Below are 15,682 nucleotides of genomic sequence, written 5' to 3' on the forward strand. Positions count from 1 at the left end.
CTTTAGCACCTTCGGAAGGCAGATGTTAACAACACGGATCGAGGCCTATATAAGCTGCATGGGTGGTGATGAGACGCTAGAGTCGCTCCCGCAGCCACGGGATGACCAGTCGCTGCCCGGCGTTCTCGTACACTTCTGGCCGCGGGAAGCGGAACTTGTTGCCGACGAGGTGGAGCACGAGCGAGTCAGGGAGGTGGCCGAGCTGAGGCGGAAGCTGCAGTGTCGGAGTTGTCAGCAAGTCGGAAAGGGAGGAAGTGGATCAGCGGGTGAACGCACCCGCGCAATGTCGTTCATGGCAAGATCCAGCTCCTCGCACCTCCACGCACCACGCTCGCCCTGCTCGTACCGCTCGCCGACGGCGCACAGCTCTTCAACATCGCAGATCTTGTTCTCGGCGAGGTCGAGGCGGCGAATACCTCGTGCGCCGGACGAGGCGTCTGCGCTGGGCAGGACAAGGGACGAGATGCCGGACAAGGTGGTGAGGCGGTTGGCGCGCAAGGTGAGGGTCGAGACGGTTGGCGCGAGTGAAGCGAGGACGGCGAGGAGAGGGAGCTTGTCGCCTTCGGCGAGGGAGGCGAGGTGAGACGGCGTAGCAGAAGGAGGGAAAGGCGAGGCGATGAGGGAGGGGAGATAGTTGCTCGAGAGGTCCAACGAGTCGAGCGAGGGGAACAGGACGCCCTGGCTCGCGGTCGAGAGCACTTCGAGCGCCGCGATGCGGTTGTTCGACAGCGTCAGGACCCGCAGCGCGGACGCCCAGCCCCAGGTCGCCAGTGCGCTGAGCGGGACTGCAAGAAGGGTGTTGCGCGAGAGGTCGACATGGGTCGGCGAACTCAATGCGGATGGAGCAGAACCGGTAGAGGGTACGGGCAGGTCGGCGAGGGAGCGCGACGAGAGCGCCACTGCCGTCTTTGCCGCCGATCGCACCAAAGCCGAGGATATCAGCTCGACGGCCGGGTCCGACGAGTCCGCCTCGCGAGCGCTTTCGGACGCTTCGAGTGTGGCGGGTGCTCCCGGTGCTGCAGGCGCAGTCACCAGTGCTGGCGAGGTGGGCGAACGAGGCGAGTACGGCGGCGGCGAGCTTTGCTCGTCCGGCTCAAACGTCGAGGCAGTCGACGGCGTCGGCGGCTCGACCTGCCCGTCGACCACCTCGTCGCGCTTCTCGCCCAGCTGCATCTCGCGCATCTTGCGCCCAAGGAGCTCATCCTGCTCCTGCTCCTCCTTCTTCCGCTGCGCCCTCTCGCGCTCCCGCTCCGCCTCAACCTCCTTCTCCCGCCGCGTCCTCAGCTCCTCCTCGACCCTCGCGCGCTCCGCCTCGTCCCTCTCGCGCGCCAGCGCCGCCGCGGCCTTTCTCCGCCCCGCAGGCGTGCTCAGCCCCGCAGCGGCTTCGACCTCCCAGTCCTCGAGCACGACGGGGCGGCGCGTGCGCGAGGGCGTGTGCGGCGCAGAGGCCGGAGAGGGCGACGCGGGCGGGGACGGCGAGCGCCGGCGTGAAGCAGGTCGCGCCGGCAGCTGCTCGTGCGCCCGCTCCTCGTCGCCCGGACCCTCACCGCTCGCTTGCGCCCGCTTTGACTCGGCCGCCTCGCGTGCGAGGCTCGTCGCCGTCGGCGCGAACTTTGCGCGTCGGCGGCTCTGCTCGGAGCGGAGCATGCATTCGACGACGCGGACCTGCACCTCCGTCGCTTCGCTGCTGCCGCCCTCTGCGGCGCTTTGGGGCGGCACGCCGATGCGCCGCCCCGTGCGGCGCTCCTCGTTCTGGACGAGATTCGAGACGACGTGCGGCAGGCCGGTGTAGGCGATCGGGCGCTGGACGGACGCGAGGAAGAAGTGTTCGAGCGAGGCGAGCGAGTCGAGCGGGTTGAGCGAGAGGTCGAGCGCGGTCAGCGCGGGGAAGAGGAGCGGCGACGGTGACGCCGACGGGGCCGCGGGCGGGAAGAGCGCGGGCGAAAAGAGGTCGTCGCCGAGGTCGTTCTTCGACAGGTCGAGTTCCTGCAGCGAGCGCAGCGTGCCGAAGACGTTCGGCGGGACCGCCGAGTCGGTCAGGCCACAGCCGGCGAGATCGAGCGAGACGAGGCGCGGCGGGAGCTCGAACCCGGGTTCGGAGAACGTGTCTGCCGCAAGCGGATTGTTCGACAGTGACAGGCTCGTGAGGAGCGGGAACGGCGCCTTGGACACAGGCGCCGCCGTGGCCGCCGCCTCGCTGCGCTTGAACGGCGAGCTCGGAAACGAGTCCCAGAAGCTCTCGCCGCGCCCATGCGCCGACTCGGGCGTCGCGCTCGGACTCGCGTCGGGCGGGACGAGCGCGTCGTCGAGCTGCGCGCGCCAGTCGGCTCGCCACAGGCTTGTGAGCTCGTTGGACGCGAGCGAGAGTTCGCGCAGGTGCCGCAGGTTGAGGATCTGCGCGGGGAAGGTCGAGAGACGATTGTGAGAAAGAGAGAGCGAGGTGAGGTTGACGAGGTAGCCGATGGAAGATGGCAGAGTTGAAAGGAGGTTATTGTGCAACTGCACGAGCGGAAGGCGTCAGTCGAGGTCTGCCAGGCGCACAAAGCCCGCTGCATTGACGAACGTCCAGGTTCTCCAGCTCGTCAAAGCCCCCGAGCTCGTCTCCGGCGGTCGCAAGCTCGTTGTTCGAGAGGTTGAGCGAGCGCAAGTCCTGCTGCTCGTACCACGTCGTCTCGCGTTGGCCCTCGTCATCATCCCCGCGCGAGATGGTGAGGTCCACCGGTCGCTCTTGTCGGAAGTGCGAAGTGTCGCGATTGCTCGGGTGGTAGCGGGAGGAGCGTGGCAGGAGAGACGAGTAGAGAGCCGGGGGAATGGCGGTCAAGCTGCGCGCAGCGAGATTGAGGCGACCTGTGGCGCACGCGTGCACGGTTAGCGGCACGAGTATTGCCTACTCGTCAGGTAAGGAGACGCACCCGACTTCTTGGCGGCCTCGATGAGCCTGCCCTCGTCCTTGACATTCCACTCGAGAAGCACCTCGCCGTCATCTGTCGGCGCCCTGCTCGGCCCCGCTTCCGCCGAGGCCTCGGTCTGCTCTTTTGGCGCTGATGGCTGGGGCGCAGGCACTGAAAAGGGGTCGGGTTCGTCGAGGAGCGAGTTGGAGGTCGAGTCGCTGGACGCTTCGCGTTTCTTGCGGAGGGCTGCGAGCGCGGCCCGGACTGCGTGACCGTGACAGAAGGGTGCATCAGCTCTGCGTTCTCCAATCACAGTCCTGCTGAACGCACTTTGTGGGCTCGCGATGGTTCCTGCAGTTGCCTTGGTTCGCGCAACAGCATCGCGGGCGGGAGTGACGGGACGCGAAGAACGAGGCGCCGGTTCGTCGAGCCCGGCCGCACGCAGCTTCTGCGGCGTCCTCGGCGTGCTCATGCTCGCTCAGAGCTGCGGGCCGAGCGAGAGCGCGAATGCAAGTTGAACGAGGAGGATGAGAGCGCGAGAGACACTGGCCCTTCCCGACTCGCGTCAGAAACTGATCCAGCAAGGTACGGATGTGCATGAATGTGTGATGCATACACTCGATAGCTCTGGACACTCGCTGCTGCAGAAGACGCTGCGATCAGACCCGACCTGGGTTTCTCCGCCTTTTCCGCGCCCGCCTTGCACGCGACTCTGGCGAGGGCGATGCCGCCAAAGAGTTCTCGCGCAAAGCACTCGGGCACTGCTGCGGCCTCGTCCACGCGCCGCTCGTCCGCTGCTCCGCCAGGAGACGCCCCCGCCGACTATCTCGGCGCAGACGGCGGAGCCCAGGGAGCACCGCCGCAGATGCAGCCGGGGTATGGTGGGTACGGCTACCCGCACCAGCACCCGCACCCGCACCCGCAAGCCCTCCCGCCGGGATTCGCCTACCCGTACCCGCCGCACCCCGTCCCCTCAACGTCGCAGCACCCCGCCCAGCTCCCTCTCCCGCACTTGGCACCCGCACCCGACCCCGCTCAGCAGCCGCCCAGGAAGCGCAGCCGCCTCAGCAGCACCGGCGCGGGCAGCGCAAAGGGTAAAAAGGTCGTCATCGACGCAGAGACGGACGAAGACGACGACGACGAAGACGAAAAGGCCCGCAAGAAGCGCCTCCCGCTCAGCTGCACAGAGTGCCAGCGCCGCAAGATCAAGTGCTCGCGCGGCCAGCCCTGCGAGGCCTGCATCCGCCGCAAAAAGGCCGACGTGTGCTCGTACGACGATGAGGACGTCGAGTGCGTTTCCGCTCGTTCCGCGTGCACTGCCCTCCCCTCTCCCGCCTCGCCTACTGACCGAGTCCCGGCCACAGCTCGCCTTATGCACTCAACACCGAAGTGCGGGCCATCAGTCGCCGCCTCGCCCACCTCGAGTCGCTCTTCCACCAGGTCAACCCGCACCTCGCTTCTGCTTCGGGCGGCGTTGCAGCGTTCCACACTTCTCCCGCCTCGCTCATCAGCACCCCGTCGGTCCATGCGTCTCCCAACGTCGCCTCGAACCTCTTCTCAGCGCCGAGCCAGTCCCTGCCGCCCCCGCCCCCGAAAGGCGCTCCTTCTTCTGCCCTTCCCCACCCCGCCGCGCCCGCGCCAGCCGCTACAACTGCGCAGAGCGACCCCGCGTCGCAGTCCGACACGGAAGACGCCGTCGCCGACCTTGAAGAGCAGACCTTTGGCGCGCGCGTGCCCGTCCTGCGCGCGCTGCACGCCGCGGCCCAGTCGACGGCCGTCGCGACGTACAAGTACGTCAAGGTGCCCGACATGGAGCTCACGAGCTGCTGGACGAGCATCCTCGCCGAGCCCCTCAGCTTTGACCAGGACGGGCGGCCCCGCAGCGCCGTCCGCCTCGGGCTCGACCTCGCCGTGTCGACGACGGACTTGCCCGCCGTCAGGCACGACGCGCTCGCGCAGATCCTCGCCGTGCTACCCGACCCAGAGATTGCGCAGTATCTCATCCGCAAGTACTTTGACGAGGTGCGGACGGGCGGTGTCGTCCTTTCTCGTTGTAAAGAGCAGGACTCACCGCAGGGCTACACCCGCAGATGGAGTGGGACTTCCGCGTACTCGACCCCGTCGCCTTCCCGATCGAGCACGAGCGATACGTCGAGATGCTCTCGCAGGGGCGCGAAGACCTGATCGACCCGCTCTGGATCGCCTGCTTCTGCATGGTCCTCGCGCTCTCGATCGAAGGGTTCTGGTCGCGCCCGCGCGCCGAAAAGGACCTCTCGCTCTTCCGCGGACTGCCCGAGCAGGCGCTCAAGGACTTCCCGAGCGTGTGGCACGACGCCGCGCTGCGCGCGCTGCAGCTGGGCGAGTGGGGCGGGACGCCGCGCATTCGCACAATCCAGTGCATCATTCTCTTTGGCCAGTGTGCGTTCGGGTCTTCTCTCTCGCTCTTACCTTCGCGTGCCCTTGCGGAGAAACAGAGCTGAATTGAGTGGTCGCTCTTACCCGCAGACATCCAAATCGCGTCCTCGAGCGGCCAGCAGGGCCGCTTCCTCGGCTGGGCCGCCTCTGCAATCCGCGTTGCTCAACGCATGGGCCTACACCGCCTAGGCAGCAATCCGCAGACGATGCCGCCGGACGACCCGGCGCTCCCGCCGGGGAGCAACGCGTGCAAGCGCGAGTCGGCCATTCGGCTGTGGCACCACCTCGTCAACATCGACTCGTGGCTGTCCGACTCGCCGTGTTTCCGCTGCTACGTACGTCGCATCTGCTCTTCGATGGAGGCGGGCGCAGGGCTGACACTCATTTTTTTCCCTCAGTTACTGCATCCTTCGCAGTGTTCGTTCGCGTTCCCGTTCTCTTATCTCAACAGTGCCTCGGCACTGACCTCGCTGCCCTTGCAGATAACACCGCTCGTCCACTCAATCTCAACCTCCGCGACCTTTCTCGCACCGACTGGCAGACGCCCACCCCGCCTCCGCCCACTGTCTACACCGTACGCTTCGTATCGCAAATCCTGTCTGTGCGCGATCTCACGCTCCGCATCCTTTCCACAGGACGCTTCGTTCCAGCTCGTCCAATGCAAGGTCGCCGAGCAGATCCGCGGCGCGCTCGACAAGCTCGTCTTGTCCGACAGCGCCTTTTCTTACGCTGCCGTACTCGAGCAGGACAAGGTGCGTCTCGCGGGCAGCGTTCATCTGACTGCAAACCCGACTGACCGGCTCGGAGAGTAACAGGCGTGGCGCGACGTCCTGGTCGATGTGCCCGACGTGTTCAGAGAGGGCGGCGCAGCTCCTCCCTCTGCTCGCATCGCCTACGAGCGTGCCTGCCTGCACGAGGATGTGCGCCCGCCCTTGCGCTCTCCGCTTAGTTCCCGCCACACCTTGTCGCGCTGACGCCTCACTCCGCCCGCATCGCAGGTCTACTCGCGCCTCGTGCGCCTCAACCGCCCATTCCTCGGGCGCGGCTACAACCCGTCGAGCCCGTACCGCCACTCGACGCTGCAGTGCATCGAAGCGGCCAAGAAGCTCATCAGCAGCAACTTCGAGATGCTCCAGATCGAGACGTCGAGATGGTGGAGTGCGTCCGGAGTCTCGCCCGAAACTGCGCGTCTCCTCGGTGAAATGACGTGCTGACACGCGAAAATTGGTGCACAGTGTACACGGGCACGCTCGCGAGCTCGATCGTGCTCATGATGGACCTCTTCCACGCCATCGACCACGACCGGCCGGCAGACGAGATCAAAGACGTACGTGCTTCCTTCCCTTTGAAAGCCAGCTCAGCGGTCCTCACGCGCACGATCTTCCTGCTCGCAGAAGCGTGACGTGCTGAGCAAGGCTCGGACCATCTTTGACACGAAGGCTGCGACGCCTGCGCTTGAAGCAGTCGTCGAGGAGGGGAGGAAGATCATATCGTGCGTGATCAATGCTCGCTCCCACTGTGGGGGTTGTCAGCTAATGCCTACTGCCTGCTGCTTCGGCGCTGAACTTGCAGCGCACTGCTGGACGCCGAGGAGAGCCGGAGAACCACTCGCGCGGCGCACGAGATGGCTTCTACGCCGATACCTTCGCTCGAGCCCTTCTCGCAGGTGAGCTGAGCTGCGCCTCTGTGACGCTCCGCATCGTGCTGACGTTCAGGCATCTACAGGTGCTCAAGCGGGTCTCGCGGCAAGTTGCGGCGGAGGAGGCCAAGCCCGTCTTGCCCTTCAACTCGGGCCTGACGCCCGCCAACTACGCCGTCACTCCCTCCCCCTACCCTGGCGCACACAGCACCGCCGTCACGCCGTCCAGTGCCGCTCCCGTCTCGTTTGCTCACGCCGCAGCCAATGCCATGGCCAACACGCCTTCCTCGCTCGACCCGTCTTTCGCGGCGCCCACGTCGTTTGAGAACGGCGACTTCTCGAGCTTCTTCAACACGCTCGCTTCGGAGGACTGGACAGCGGCGACCTTCACGAGTCCTGGAGGAGATGAGGCGGGCCTGCTGGACCAACTCGCCGCGACTTGGTAGCTCATCAAGCTCCGCTGCAATCGCACGAGCCGACGTCGAGCACATGGTCGACGAGACTTGCGGTCTACCCAGGAGCTCTCGCCTTCCGCCTGCCTCTAGAGGGCTGAATATGTCTGCCTCGACAGTCTCCGCGTTGACCCGGTCACCGCCATCTCCTATCCTCCACCGAAATCAGCAGCAAGCATCCCTTCGCACCTGCTCGCGTGTTGGACTGGAGCTCTCGATGTGGCGACTGATCGGTCGTAGGCGAAAGCGGCGAAGCTCCGCTTTATCCGCCCTGGGCCAAGTCGGCTTCGTACCAAATCTATCTGACGGCTCACACCCTCTACAGGGGCTATCGCAGAACGCTGCGAGTAGGAGTCGTCCTATTCTCGACGTCTGAACAGGAATTAGCGCAAAAGGCGCTGCCGCAAGAGAGGAATGGGCTACCGGTACGAGACCGTCGAGGAACGCGCGTGGCCCCTTCGCCGCCTTTCCCGCTCCGCTCTCTCCTCAATCTCCATATCGAGTGCTGCGCCCCCTTCGAGCTCAAAAAACTTCTGCACCTGATTGCCAGCTGGGTCGGGCCGCGGGGCACGCTGAGCCCTCCTGCTTCCCGCTTCTTGCTCTCGCTATCACTCCTCGCTCGCGCTCTCTGAGCTCGCTTGCACCGCTGCTGCTGCTGTTTTCGCCGCAGACACAGTCCGAGCAAACGTCGGTGCGCGTACACAACACGCACTACCGCCTGAAGTTGCCGGTCTCCGCACACACCCGCCGGTCTTACGACTTTCACCCTCCTCGCCGTCGCCTCTTCTCCTCCCCGCCACCCCGAACCGCTTCCGAGTCACCATGTCGGCCGCAACACGCGTTTGGCGCGCTGTCGAGCTCCGCCAGCCGAACGGCAAGCCCGCCAGCATGCTTTCCAACGCCGACTTGCTCCCCGTGCCGCCCGAGCATCGCCTGTGGACCGCAATTAACTACTGGTCCTTCTGGTTGGCTGATTCCTTCAATGTCAAGTTAGTTCTGTTCTCCACTACGGTTGTCCGGGGACATATACTGACTGTTCCCGCGAAACAGCACCTTCATGATCGCGTCGACTGGCGTCGGGTTGGGCTTGACCTGGTGGCAGTGCTGGCTGGTGACCTTGCTACTACTCGAGCACATACTGCAGAGACTGACCCACAGCGCTTGAACAGGCTGTCTGGGTTGGGTACGGCGTCGCGGGCTGCTTCGTCGCATTGAACGCTGTCGCTGGTGCCCGCCTTCACGTCATTTTCCCGGCCTACATCCGCTCGTCGTTCGGAATCTACGGTGGCATCTGGCCAACGTTGAATCGCGGAGTGATGGGTGAGTGCAAGATCATCTACAAAACTCCCAGCCGACGCTTCAGCACGACTGGAGGGCCCAGCTGCAAGCCATCTGGGGCGGTGAGCTGACATGTCTTACGCTCAACTGCAGCCTGCGTTTGGACAGGTGTGCAGGGATGGATTGGCGGCCAGGCCGTTTACTGCCTCCTACTCGCAATCTGGCCCTCTCTCGCCAACCTCCACAACGGCATCCCCTCGTCCGGCACCGACACGGCCCACTTCCTGTGCTTCTTCCTCTTCATGCTCATCCTTGCCATCGCTGTCTGGTTCCCGATGCACACCATCCGCCATCTCTTCACCGTCAAGGCTGCGGTCGCACCTGCGGCAGGCATCGCACTTTTCACTTGGTGTCTGGTCAAGGCGGGAGGCGCCGGCGACCTGCTGCACGCGCCGGCAACAATCAAGGGCGAGAAGTTTGGATGGGAGTTCTGTGGGCAGCTCATGGCCTGCATCTCTAACAGTGAGTTCCGCCTTTCATGCTCGGAGAACAAGCTGAAACAGCACTGACGCCCCTTTCCGTGCAGTGGCGACACTCATCACCAACGCCATCGACTTCTCGAGTCGTGCCTCCAAGCCGTCAGACGTCGTCATTCCCCAAATCGTGTCGCTGCCCCTCTGCTTCGCCATCACGTCGCTCTTCGGCATCCTCATCGCGTCTGCCACGCCGACCATCTTCGGCGAGTTTGTCTGGTCGCCTCTCGAAGTCATGGAGCGCTTCCTCAAGGTGGAGGGCGGCGCCTCGCACGGCACTCGCGCGGGAGTCGCCTTCATCGCCATCGGATTCATCATCGCTCAGGTTTGTCCCCTTACATGCAGTCGCTCTGCGTACCTTCGTTGACCCGGTTCTTGAACAGCTCGGCACCAACATCAGTGCGAACACCCTGAGTGCCGGCTGTGACCTGACGGCGATTCTGCCTCGCGTGCTCAAGTGCGTCCTCGCGCCCTTTCGCTCTCCTTTAACCCTGCTCACCTTGTTGTGCACCTGCAGCATCCGTCGTGGAGGCTACCTTGCCTGCATTGTCGGCTTCTGTACGCCTTCGTCCTTCATTGCCGCCTTTCGGCGGGCTGACAGAATTGTCCCGCAGGCATGTGCCCGTGGCACCTTCTCTCCGACTCGGCCAACTTCAGCACTTACTTGAGCGCCTACTCTGTCCTCCTTTCGTCTATGTGAGTGGTACACATTACCCGATGACGCGGTTGCGCCATCCTGCCGCATCTTGCGGTGTGGGATCGTGCAGGGTCTTTCTGCTTGTCAGGACCGTCAGACTGACTCTTCCGGATCTTCAGCGTTGGCGTCATGGTCTGCCACTACTTCGTCGTGGTCAAGCAGCGCGTCAAGGTTGCCGACCTCTACTCGGTGGCGCCAGAGAGTCTGTACCGCTACTGGGGCGGTTTCAACCTGCGCGCGTACATTGCATGTACGTTAAACTATCTTATCTACATCCGTGGAACCCACGGTCTGGCTGCCTGCGCGAGAGGGCGGGATTGGCGCCACAAGCAGTTGGCCTTCTTAAACTGCCTCACACGCCCGAGGCAATCGCCACAGCCAGCTGACTCGCGCTTCACTTCCCTGCAGACATCTGTGGCATCGCAATCAACATTGTCGGCTTTGCTGGAGCCGTCGGCCGCGATGTTCCCCTCGCTGCGCAGCGCAGTGCGTCCTTTTTCCGTTCCCGGGCCTCCGAATCGCCTGGCTGACCCGCCCGTCCTCGAACCAGTCTACACCCTCTCCTTCTTCACCGGCTTCGGCGTCGCCTTCGTCATCTACTACCTCGCGTGCCTCATCTACCCGCTGCGCATCCCGACGGACGAGGAGCTCGAAGAGGTTCCGGCTGCACTGGTCAACGCGGGCGTCAAGCCGCACGAGGCGTCGCTCTACGGCACCGAGGCGGAGGGCGAGAAGGCCGAGTACAAGGAAGAGCCGCACATGGCGAAGGGCGGTGTCGAGCTCGTATAGGGGACTGCTCCTCTCGGAGCATCGTCCGGTCGGGGATTTTCTAGATCTTTCTGTGCAGGTCTCTTTGTCAGTCAATTTGTTGTCTTTGCCCTACACTGCAGCTTTGGTGAGAGCCGTGCTGGGCTTTCTGGCTGTCGGAATCTCCGGCTCGGGAGTCCAGCGAGGGCAGCGGCGCATCGCGTGAACTTTGTGGAACTCCTGCAGCTTCGCTCAGAGACTCGGTCACGCTGACAGTCTGTAGCACATTTGCTTCTCTGCAGATCGCGCAAAAGCAAGTCCGCGAGAGATATAGGGGCAAATCTGCACGGAATCTGAAGAGCTGATGCGCGGGACCAGCAGTGCCTCGGTTGAAGGCCGATCGACTGGTGGCCGCGGCGCAGGTGCGCGCATGCGAGGAGGCCGAGGTGCGTCTTCTCCGACGAAAGCGCAGCAGGCAACGGTCGCGCGAGGCTCAGGGGAGGCGGCACTCCGCACGAGCCTTGCCCGAGCGGTCCGTACTTCCGTCGAGCTCTTTCGTACTTCGCTCATCGCCGCAGGAGGTGCTCGTGGCAGATCGAAGGAGCTCGGCAGTATGCGCTCAGCCTCGCCCGCGCTGGCACTCTGCGTCCTCGCTCTTCTCGCGAGCCCGTCCCTCGTCTGCACCGCCTCGTCGTCGTCTTCTTCGCTCTCGCCCGCGCAACCCGCACCCTCTGCTGCGCCGACACGCTTCGTACGCCCCCGCTTCCAGCCTGCGGGACTCGTCCGCCACCCCAGGCGCAAACGGCAGGACACGACCACGCCGACGGACGGGTCGTCGGGAGACGGGACGGGCGGCAGCGACGGAGGCACGGGCACGGGCGCGGACACGTCTGCCGGCCGAGGCGACGGCGCAGCGACGACGACCAGTGCAGCACCAGAGCCTACGACGACGCAGCAGACGAGTCAGCTCGCAGAAACGACGACGACCGCTGCGCAGGAGACGACGACCCAGGCGCAGCAGGACCCAACTACCTCCCAAGGTCAGGCAACCACGACGCAAGGTGAGCACTGCATCTAGTAGCTGTCTGTGCGGGCGAATGGGCTGGCCATGGCACGTTTAGGAGCGAGAGCGGGCGCTTTTCCGCCTCGCGCCGGGAGCGAAGGCGGCACAGATCGGGACGTTGCTGCTTGTGTATCCTGCTGACGCGGTGAACGCCGAGCTACAGGTACGACTCCTGGTCCTGACGACTCGACAACGTCATACAGCACGACGACGACGCCAGGACAAGTTCCGTCTTCCGCTTCGTCCACGCCAGCCGCAAGCGATGCTGCGTCCACGTCGAGCAGCAGCTCAGTTGCACCGCTTCCGTCCGAATCGACGAGTGCAAACAGTCAATCCCATTCTTCGCAAAGTAAGTCACAGCCAGATACAGTGCTATGGTCTGACTGCGGCGCGCGCGACCAAGTTCTGACCTCCCCGCCACACAGGCTTGACCCAGAGCGACGTCACGCTCACTTACACGTCCACCTTCACGAATGCCGACGGCTCGGTCGGCACCTCAACAGGCACGCACGTCACCCAGTCATCCGTGCCGGTGAGGAACAACTCGGAAGGCGGTTCGTCGTCGGGCAAGACTTGGGGCATCGTAGGCGGCGTCGTTGGCGGCGTTGTACTCATTGGAGGAATTGTCTTCATCGCCTACCGCATGACGCAGAGGCGCTTCTCGAGCCTCGACAACGGTATGTCCCCAGTTCTTATGCACATGTCTGCTCTATCTCACCTGTGCTGGCGCGCACAGACGACGTGGAAGAGTTCAAGTGGCCCGACTTGCAACCCGATGGTCAGACCATCTCGACTGCGACATCGACGCTCAAGCCGCTTGAGACGCATCGCACCATGGGCACTCACGGAGTCGGCGACGACGGCGACGACGGTCTCAGCACGTACCGCTCGAGCGCCTCGGGCCCAGCAGGTGACGTGCGCGCCGCAGGAGCGCTCTACGCACCCGCAGGCACGCACGACCCGTCGCACCCGGGCGGCGGCAGCTACGCCGACCCGTACGCGCACTCGCGCCAGGCCTCGGCCGAGCAGCTCGCCATGATTGACGGTGGCGCCGCGGCGTACGCAGCGGGCTACGACCCGTTCCCAGGCGGGCCGATCGGACATGCGCTCCCGCCCGGCGCGGCGGGAGGGATGGTCTACCCGCCGACGCCGCCGCAGTATCGCTCGCCGAGCGCGAGCCCGTACGCGCAGCAGCAGAGCACCTTCACGCCTCCGATGAGTTACTACGACGACAGCCAGGAGCACCTCGACGTGCATTCCTCTGCAGCAGGGCCGCGCGGCGCTCCCGGCGCAGGCGGCGCCGCTCGTGCGCTCAGCCCAGTCGGTGGCGGTGGCGAGGCAGGGGAGCTGCTGCACGACGGCTACCGCGAGACTGCGTCGGAGGTTGCGGGCTACGGGCCTCCCGCCGCTCGTGGCCGTGGACCGCTTTAACCGCGTTGCGCGCGGAACTCTCGCATAGACAGACATTTTCGTCTTCTCTCCCTTTCGCATCCCCTTCTTCTTGGTATACCCTTGCATACAACGCTACCTCCTTTCTACGATCCTAGTACCCTGTCATGCTCTGTTTAGCTCTTCCCGCCGGTTTTGTCACGCAAAATGCCTTCCCATCACGACCCCCCCGCAAATACAGACACTTGTTCGTGCGTGCAGGCATGGAGACTAGCCTTTGCGGCTGGACCTGCACAACAGCGTTGTGAGAATAATCAAGCGAGTTTCGTAGGGGCCAGCCCGTTAAGGCTCAAGTCTATCTGGGGGGCAACGTCTACAATGCAGTGCAGCAAGCCTTGCCGGCACTCAGACAGCGTCGGTCCAGACGGCTTTGGCGACGTCCGAAACGAGGCGAAGCTTGGCGACAACTGCGAAGCGAGGCAAGATCAGCCCGACTTCGGCAGGCGAGACTCGAGCTACTGAACGTACCGTCGTCGGACGAGACGGGGTTGCCCTCGGCGTGGCTCGCAAAGCCGCACTGCGGCGAGAGCGCGAGCTGCTTGAGCGCCTGCTCGCGCGAGATGCCGTTGCCCTGGGCGACAAAGTCGGCCGCCTCGTGGATGCGCTTGACGAGCTCCTGCTTGTCCTCGAGCTGCGGGAACTTGGACGTGATGAGGCCGAGGACGACGACCTTGTCCTGCGGGAGGTCGGCGAGGGGCTGCGGAGCGCGCAGGAGGGTCAGGACCGGCGTTCCCGAGCAGCACGGCGGCGACATACCTCGAAGCCGCCAGCACGGTCCGTGTCGTACTCGAGGTAGTAGACCTGGGCGTTGAGCTCCTTGAAGAGCTTCTTCGAGATGTGCTCGTAGCCACCCTCGGAGAAGTGCATGCCGTCCTACAAGGTGGCGCGCAGATGCAAAGGGAGCGAGAGAGCAGAGTCAGCTTTGCAAGCACACGGTCAGCTCGAGCGGGCCATGGCATACCTTGAAGTTGCCCCTGCAGAGGTGGAGGCCGATGACCATGTCGGACGGAGCGTCGCGCACGCAGTCGTTGTACAGCTGGATGTACTGGTCAAGGACCTTGGACGGATCAATGCCCTCGGCCTTCATGCCGTCGAGCATCGATTGCGCACACTGGAGTCTTGACGCGGTCAGCGACGGAAGGCAAGAGACGCGAAAGCGTGCGCACAAAGTAGGCGAGGATCGGGTCGTCGAACTGGACGTTGCGGCAGCCGGCACTGTACAGGTCGGCCAACTCCTCGCGGTACGCCTTGGCAATGTCGGCAAAGTAGTCGGACTCGGTAGGGTACACGCTGCGGTCGAAGGCGTGCTCGCCGTGCCGGAGGTGGTACCACCTGGTTCACGGGCAAGTGAGTGAGCGGCTCGTGTTAGCACAGTGAGGGAGCGCTACGCACTCGGGCGCAGCGAGCGTGAGCTTGATGTTCTTGACCTCTTCGGGCTTGACGATCGACTTGAGGTACTCGAATTCGGGGCTGCCAAAACGAATTTGATCAATACTCGTGCGATTCCGGTGAGGCTCACGCGATGTGGAGACGAACCGGTACATGGGCTTGTTGCGAACAAGCTTGCCTTTGCAGAGCATCGTCGAGGCGGGCTTGGCGGCGTGGCTCTGCAGGGAACAGGTATGCAGTCAGGAAAAGTAGGAGACAAGCCACGCATGGCGGAAGGAACGGGTCATACCTTGAAGAAGCCAGCGACGTCAGGAACATACCTGTGTGCACCAGAAGGATAAGCTCCCGCTCAGAGGTCTGCAGCAAGTGGCGAACGAACATCTTGTACAGTTCCTGCGAAGGCTTCTCGACGAGCTCCATGCCGTCAAGGTTGTTGTGAAAGCCGTCTGTGAGCAGCGGCGTCATCGAGTCAGCACCTTGTCGTGATGAGAGCGTCCGAGGTGCGAGACTGAGGCGCAATGAAGTACTGGCCAGTGGCAGACGCAGTCAAGGGAAGAGAAAGCGCCGTACCGAAGAACCTGTATCGATCGGGGGTCTGGTCAGCCTCTCAACGCGTCGGAACAAGTCGGAAGAAGCGCACATGTGCCTGCGGAACTCGCCGTCCGTCACAGCATGGATCCCGAGGTCCTGAAGCTGCTTGACAGCCGCGGTGATGGCCTCGTCTTCGACCTTGCGGAGCTCCTCGCGGGTGCACTTGCCGTCGTCGAATTCTGCGCGCTTGGCGAGCAAGCTGGCGGGACCTGCAGGGGTCGTGGGCGGGTCAGCTAAACATAGCGGCGAGAGGAGGAGGGAGAGCGGGAGGAACACACGCTTGAGCGAGCCAATGTGCTCGGCACGGAAGGGAGGGTTGCAGCAGACCATGAGAGCGACGAGCGTGCACTTGAGAGACTACGAGGCGACAGGGAACCGTCGCGGCCTGTTCGAAGGTCGGACCGTGTCCGCATCGCGAAGCTTTCGCGAATCCCACACGAGGACGGGTGTGCACCCTCTCCAGAGCTGCGAGACACTGCTTGAGCACTGCACGAGCGTCCGCGCATGCACGAGTGGCTTGCCTCTGCTCGGCAGCTCC

At 64.1% G+C, this 15,682-nt stretch overlaps 5 protein-coding genes across 5 annotated transcripts; 3 read left to right on the forward strand and 2 right to left on the reverse strand.

Annotated features, from left to right (window-relative positions):
- Nucleotides 1-76: 76 nt before the first annotated feature.
- Nucleotides 77-3,363, reverse strand: JCM10292_004860 (leucine-rich repeat domain-containing protein; the record flags this gene model as incomplete). The annotated part of the gene is made up of 5 exons (XM_076646396.1): nt 77-214; nt 277-2,499; nt 2,564-2,847; nt 2,913-3,155; nt 3,222-3,363. 5 exons carry the CDS (start codon nt 3,361-3,363, stop codon nt 77-79), a joined length of 3,030 nt encoding a protein of 1,009 aa, XP_076508152.1.
- A 393-nt stretch (nt 3,364-3,756) lies between these two features.
- JCM10292_004861 (uncharacterized protein) lies at nt 3,757-7,391 on the forward strand (the record flags this gene model as incomplete). Its single annotated transcript, XM_076646397.1, has 13 exons — nt 3,757-4,181; nt 4,256-4,913; nt 4,982-5,309; nt 5,397-5,641; nt 5,705-5,723; nt 5,789-5,880; nt 5,942-6,058; nt 6,122-6,226; nt 6,305-6,464; nt 6,542-6,633; nt 6,701-6,798; nt 6,879-6,972; nt 7,032-7,391. 13 exons carry the CDS (start codon nt 3,757-3,759, stop codon nt 7,389-7,391), a joined length of 2,793 nt encoding a protein of 930 aa, XP_076508153.1.
- An 828-nt stretch (nt 7,392-8,219) lies between these two features.
- JCM10292_004862 (nucleobase cation symporter-1 family protein) lies at nt 8,220-10,694 on the forward strand (the record flags this gene model as incomplete). The annotated part of the gene is made up of 11 exons (XM_076646398.1): nt 8,220-8,386; nt 8,448-8,508; nt 8,567-8,717; nt 8,829-9,197; nt 9,262-9,533; nt 9,592-9,665; nt 9,726-9,766; nt 9,823-9,904; nt 10,025-10,155; nt 10,314-10,391; nt 10,456-10,694. 11 exons carry the CDS (start codon nt 8,220-8,222, stop codon nt 10,692-10,694), a joined length of 1,665 nt encoding a protein of 554 aa, XP_076508154.1.
- Nucleotides 10,695-11,265: 571 nt separating this feature from the next.
- Nucleotides 11,266-13,146, forward strand: JCM10292_004863 (uncharacterized protein; the record flags this gene model as incomplete). The annotated part of the gene is made up of 4 exons (XM_076646399.1): nt 11,266-11,713; nt 11,879-12,064; nt 12,141-12,392; nt 12,452-13,146. The coding sequence occupies 4 exons, from the start codon at nt 11,266-11,268 to the stop codon at nt 13,144-13,146; spliced, it is 1,581 nt and encodes a 526-aa protein (XP_076508155.1).
- A 363-nt stretch (nt 13,147-13,509) lies between these two features.
- Nucleotides 13,510-15,474, reverse strand: JCM10292_004864 (uncharacterized protein; the record flags this gene model as incomplete). Its single annotated transcript, XM_076646400.1, has 12 exons — nt 13,510-13,571; nt 13,633-13,861; nt 13,921-14,037; nt 14,126-14,275; nt 14,331-14,496; nt 14,557-14,634; nt 14,701-14,771; nt 14,843-14,873; nt 14,933-14,999; nt 15,124-15,131; nt 15,194-15,353; nt 15,423-15,474. 12 exons carry the CDS (start codon nt 15,472-15,474, stop codon nt 13,510-13,512), a joined length of 1,191 nt encoding a protein of 396 aa, XP_076508156.1.
- Between the last annotated feature and the right edge of the window lie 208 nt (nt 15,475-15,682).

The sequence above is a fragment of the Rhodotorula paludigena genome (genome assembly GCF_050403205.1).
Source record: "Rhodotorula paludigena JCM10292 DNA, Rt_paludigena_JCM10292v1_ctg4, whole genome shotgun sequence".
Classification (NCBI taxonomy): domain Eukaryota; kingdom Fungi; phylum Basidiomycota; class Microbotryomycetes; order Sporidiobolales; family Sporidiobolaceae; genus Rhodotorula; species Rhodotorula paludigena.